Source organism: Sinocyclocheilus rhinocerous, unplaced genomic scaffold (assembly GCF_001515625.1).
Source record: "Sinocyclocheilus rhinocerous isolate Xijiao unplaced genomic scaffold, SAMN03320098_v1.1 scaffold317, whole genome shotgun sequence".
Classification (NCBI taxonomy): Eukaryota; Metazoa; Chordata; class Actinopteri; order Cypriniformes; family Cyprinidae; genus Sinocyclocheilus; species Sinocyclocheilus rhinocerous.
In genome coordinates this window covers 216,700-222,774 of record NW_015633534.1, presented here as the reverse complement: position 1 = coordinate 222,774, position 6,075 = coordinate 216,700, and the positions used below count along the sequence as shown (strand labels likewise).

The following is a 6,075-nucleotide window of genomic DNA, read 5'->3' as shown; positions in this document are numbered from 1 at the left end:
ATAGTGATGTAGATATGTGGGGGTGTGTTAGAACGAGCCGTTTTAGGTAGGCGTGGTTAACTCTTAACTTTTATAAAGAATATCTCTTTGGTTTTGAGACTTTAGTGTTTGCAACTTTACAGATCTTCTTTATGCACCAAGAGCTTGTAACACTCCAAAGAAAAAGGAAAAATTGAAATCGCATCATATGACCCCTTTAACTGTTTTTCTATATAAAGATGTTGGACAAATTTCTGATAATTGCACAGCGTCTCAACTTTTTCTGTGAATCACACACAAGCAATTTCTACAAAACATTTTGGTAACACTTTAGTATAGAGACCAATTCTCACTATTAACTAGTTGCTTATTAGCATGCCTATTACTAACATTGGCTGTTTATTAGTGCTTATAAAACACACATTCTGCAAGACCATATTCTACATCCCTAATCCTACTCAATACCTAAACTTAACAACTACCTTACTAACTAATTAATAAGCAGCAAATTAGGAGTTTTCAGAGGCAAAAGTCATAGTTAATAGTTAAATAATAGCAATAATTGGACCTAAAAACAAAGTGTGACATTTCCAAAATCCATTTGAGGATTGTATGTTCTTTTATGCTGCACAATGCACCTCTTTTTTTTTTTAAGCAAACAACTATTTTTTATGTTTTTTTTTTTGCACACTCTGAATCAAAAATTAGTTTTTAACTTGTTTTTCCCTCCTCAATCAATTTACATGTCTTAATCTTGGTTATTAATGGTGAAAACAAATGACTCTTATTTTAGGGCTGCGGCTCTCCAGGACCGGAGTTCGCCACCGCTGCTATAGTACATCAAAATTAAAAATAGTAAGTGAAATTGTGGACATTATGTAATGATTTCAATCAGTAGAATGCTACATTGTGATCTCATGACCTCATTATGTAATTAATTTAGCATATGTTGTCCAGTTATCAAATAAACACACTTAACACATTTTTGTTCTACTATGCGTCTGTGATCACTCCTGGTAATGAAGCCATTGTTCATCACATCGAAGTGTTCGAATGCTCTCCGCAGATGGACACCGTGCCTCAATTCAGCGGCTCCTGCGATTCAAAGATGAAGCCCCGCAAACTCAATTACTGCCGACACGTTCTGGCTGCCTGGGCCATGGGCGCGGAGGTACGTGAACTACTGCATACTGCATTTACAGTACATAGTACAGAATTAAAGTGACAGCTGATTCAAAAATGAAAATTCTGTTATATAGCTTGCTATGTCATTCAAAACCTGTATGGCTGGCTTACTTCTGAAGAACACAAAAAGAGATATTTTGAAGAATGTTCATGCTGCTCTTTTCCTATAAAAGTATAGAATAACCAGGGTGTCTCAAGCTCCAAAATAGACACAGAAGTTCTGTAAAATGACCATAAAAGTGGTCACATTTGCTATATATCAAGTCTCCTGAAGCCATTTAATTGCTTTATGTGAGGAAATGAGCGAAATGAAGGTCTTCCCCTTTAGTTTAATAGCACTTTTATGGCTGTCCTTTCAGACTGTATGCTTTCGATGTTTCGCAATGTTTCATCATGAATCACATCGATAGAGGTCACTTTCTACATCAGATTCTCTCTCTTTAGTACGGAGCCCCGCACATGACATGCAAGACAAAATAAATAAATCGTGCGCACGATTTACTAATTCGTTCCCTTCATTTTCTAAATCGTGCGCACAAATTTACTAATTCGTTCTCTCGATTTATAAATCGTGTGCACGATTTAGCAAATCGAGGGAACGAATTAGTAAATTGTGTGCACAATTTATAAATCGAGGGAACGAAATAGTAAATCGTGCACACGATTTAGCCTACTATTTTTTTCCTGCATGACATGGCTCCATACTTTAGCGCTAAGTTTGTGAGCTAAAAACAGAACATATGATTATGAGCATCTTTAGGAGTCCATTTTAGGAGGCAAACATACAGATAGGCTTTATCTGTGCCAATTCGCCCACTCTAGGTAGGTGCCAGTCATGGTTTGAGCAGAGCTGTGAGCCAATCTGAAATCAGAGGCGTCCTGATAAATCAGTTATGGAGCCAAGGACTGATGCCGAGCTTTGAGAGAGAGATAGAGAGAGAGACGGGCCTCCAATGAGATCACATGAGAGTAAAACAAACACAAATCATGTGTTCTGCTAGCTGCCAATGTCAAGCTGGAGAGATGAGATTATGTAGCAACAATTAGATGTTTTTCTTCAGTAGATTGCAGTTGGTCTTTTTTTCTTTTCTTCACCATTTGGTTTTTAAATGTTTGTGAGAGAAAGAGGGGGAGTGGGTGAGAGCCAGGAGAGTGTGATAGAGAGAGGAACGGGAATGGGGCGAGAAACTGGAGGTGGAAGTAGGACGGTTACGCAAAGAGGCACGCAAGTTTTAAAAGTAGACTGATAAGGGTTTAGGTTTCCACTTTGCTCTTCTTCATAAGTCTAAACCGCTGGTCGTGAACTGTCATGGATCTACGAGATTTTTCTGCCTCTGACTGAGTCGGAGTTGGCATAAGCTTCTTGTGCATTGGCTCCAATATCTTTTAGCCTGCAAAGCATAAATCAGAAGCTACACTGCAGCCCAATCAGTCTTATTAAAGTTCATATAAAGTTCTGTATGTGTGTCTGTACACGCAGCCGTTCTACTATCCTGCTGATGCTGGTTTGCCTCTGGGAGGAGAAGGTTCTTCTAGGTTCCTTCGGCTTGAAGTTCATTACCACAACCCTCTCCTTATATCAGGTATGCAGCACATAAAGTGTGCCAAAGATGCACTTCAGCCCAGTTGGCTAAGACTACGTTCAGAATGCTGCATAATTCTGCACAGTATACACTATACACTGCTTACCAATTCTTAAAATCTAGCATGTGAAGTAGTAGACATTATGCTAGAATGCTACATTGTTATCTCATGACCTCATTATGCATTTACTTCAGTTATCAAATAAAATTACTTATCTTGCATTTTTAAACTACTTTTGTGTAAAATGTCTTAATTTTTGTCAGCCTAAATAAATTAAGAAGGAGACAGTAGAAATTGTGGCAGATGTTGCCTCCAGTGAAGCTCAGTGCATTGTGGGATTCAGTATTTGGCACATTTGGATTTTTTTTTGAGAGTGCAAATATAATAGGATCCAGGTTTTCTACACTATGATTATTTTTTTTCAACTTTGCCACTTTTACTCTTGTCTCCCAGGAGTTGATTTTTATTAAAGGGGTCATATGATGCGATTTCAATTTTTCCTCACACGCTTGAGGTATTCAGCCAATCACAATGCACTGGATAGCTGGCCAATCACAGCACACCTCGCTTTTCAGACCGATGAGCTTTGTAAAAATTTACGCGTTTCAGAAAGGCGGGGCATAGAGGAGAAACAATAATGTACAGTATGTGGAAAATAATGTGTTTTTTGAACCTTAAACCGCATAAACACATTTCAATACACAAAATAATGCTCTTTTTAGCAGCATCATATGATCCTTTTAAAACTAACAGTTTTTTTATTTTTATTTATTTTTTATATGATGGTCAGATTAAAACGGGCATTTTCATGCGTTCATTATTTACTTCTGCTACTTTTTAAATGCGTCAATATATATTGTTTTACCCTTGTCCCAGAGCCTTTAAATCTTAAAATATTAAATTCATAAAAATATGAATTAGTACATAAAAACATCAAATAGTTTACATAGTTTAAAACTATGATAATCTAAATAGAGGGTAAAATAAACATTTACCAAACAGCTTCACTTTTTTTCTATTGTAGTTTCGTAATATTTTTCTTCAAATGTTATTAGTTTTTCAAGGAGAAAAAAAAAAAAGTAAATCACCTGTAATTTTATAAAATTATATAAGTTAGAAAATGTAATTGTGTGTTTTTAAATGCTAATTGTAAAATTAGTCTAAACAATACAGAAGACCATTTTATTCAAAAAATGTAAGCATGAATCTGCGTATAATTTGTTTTTTTTAATAAACAAAATCACGATTCATCAATTTTGGTACAGAAATATGTTTTAAAAAATAAAATAAAATAAAATAAAATAAAGACAAACTCTGGGCAGCATTAAATGTACTTGTATGGACAAAGTTTGGACGGATTTTATGCAAATGACTAACCTCAGGCACACGGTCACTAATTTATTACACTCTGAATTAATTACCATTAGAATGAGGTTAAGAACAAATTTATGTGTGCATACACATCTTTATGTGAAAATTTCTCCTGTTCACATAAATATGAATAATCCCTGCAATTATTAGTGAATAAGCCAATTGTTTTTAGTTTTTTTAAGTGCCTATAGTTGATGAAACACCCAATGTGCTCAAATTGTATACTGTGTGCAGCAATGCCCTAATGTTTTTGCCAATCTCTGTTCTGAACTTCTCATCAGACCACTTACTTTAATTTCTGAGTGCACATCTCCACTTGACTCATTCTGTGTGTTTGTCACAGGACGGAGGGACTCCTCAGGCATTCGTTTGTGGTACACTCCATCTCTGAGGAGGTTTGACGCAGGCATCATGGAGCTGGGGCTAGTCTACACTCCTGTCATGGCCATTCCTCCCCGCCAGCGCTCTTTCCAGCTGACTGGCTACTGCACCGCCAAATGCACACAGACGGTCCGCGCGCCTCACAAACACTCCTAAACACTGCACTTCACTCAAGCCAGCCGAATAAATTCAAGATGCAGCCAAAGCTGCTACATTCTGACTCTAAGATAAATCAAGCACATACAGTTCTAACTGCATTCAGCCTTTGAATTCAATTAAAACACATTGGGTGGCTTCCTGAAAACAGATTAAGGCCAGTATTCACCAAATTACACAATCGCCAAGAGACTCCCCATTAAAAAAGAAAAACACTCTCATTTATGGTGTAATAAAACCCTTATAAACCAGCCCATAGTGGAAAAAGCTCATCATCTAGAGAAATAATGTTAAAAAATATTGTTATATAAGTAACTGAATGATAGTTCAAATCATGTGGCTTGTTGAGGCAAATAATGCAAAAAAGCAATCACTCAGTACACCCTGGCATTAAAATTACTCACATTTTCTTCATAAAATATAAAAATATAGTTCACGTATTAATTATTGAAGCTGTGTTTTCTGTCCTGCAGGCTCTTCCTGTAGGCGGTGTACACATCTTTGCGTCCCAGCTGCACACTCATCTGGCTGGACTCGGGGTGAGGACCGTCCTGGTACGAGGAGGCAGAGAGGTGGAAGTGGTACAGGAGGACAAACATTTCAGCACTCATTACCAGGTATAGCCAAGTTTGGTCACACTTTAAGGTCCAATTCTCACTATTAACAATCCATTAACTGACTTTTGCCTCAATAAACTGCTAATTTGCTGCTTATTAATAGTTAGTAAGGTAGTTGTTAAGTTTAGGTATTGGGTAGGATTAGGGATGTAGAAAATGGTCATGCAGAATATGTGCTTTATAAGTACTAATAAACAGTCCATATGTTAATAATAGGCATAACTAGTAAATAGTGAGAATTGGTCCGTATACTAAAGTGTTACCCCAAGTTTAAGTTTGGACTATTAAAGGGATAGTTCACCCAAAAATGAAATTTCTGTCATTAATTACTCACCCTCATGTCGTTCCAAACCCATAAGACCTTCGTTCATCTTCGGAACACAAATTAAGATATTTGTGATGAAATCCGAGAGCTTTCTGACCCGGCATAGACAGCAATGCAACTGAAATATTCCCAGGTCCAGAAACGTAGTAAGGAGATCATTAAAATAGTCCATGTGACAGTGGTTCAAGCTTAATTTAAGAAGCTATGAGAATACTTTTTGTGCGCAAAGAAAACAAAAATAACGACTTTATTCAACAATTCTTATTCCGCCATTATGGAGAGTATCACGATGCATGCCGTGTGCGTTCCTCTGCATGTAAACAGGCTCAGCGAATGCGTGTTCTACGTCAGCTGCATCTAGCGCATGCGTTGTTTACGTGCAGAGGTACTCTCCATAATGGCAGAATACGTGATTTGTAGAAGAAGCATTTGTTGAATAAAGTCTTTTTTTTTTTTTTTGCGCACAAAAAGTATTCT

General features: G+C 36.9%; 1 protein-coding gene across 1 annotated transcript in view; it reads left to right on the top strand.

The window, feature by feature from the left end:
* Positions 1–6,075, top strand: part of LOC107744238 (dopamine beta-hydroxylase-like) — a 24,969-nt gene that overhangs the window by 6,687 nt on the left and 12,207 nt on the right. Inside the window, exons 4-7 of the mRNA XM_016557766.1 lie at positions 974–1,150; positions 2,645–2,747; positions 4,463–4,629; positions 5,130–5,273. Coding sequence (XP_016413252.1) covers positions 974–1,150; positions 2,645–2,747; positions 4,463–4,629; positions 5,130–5,273 — 591 coding nt within the window. The remainder of the gene's footprint in view (positions 1–973; positions 1,151–2,644; positions 2,748–4,462; positions 4,630–5,129; positions 5,274–6,075) is intronic.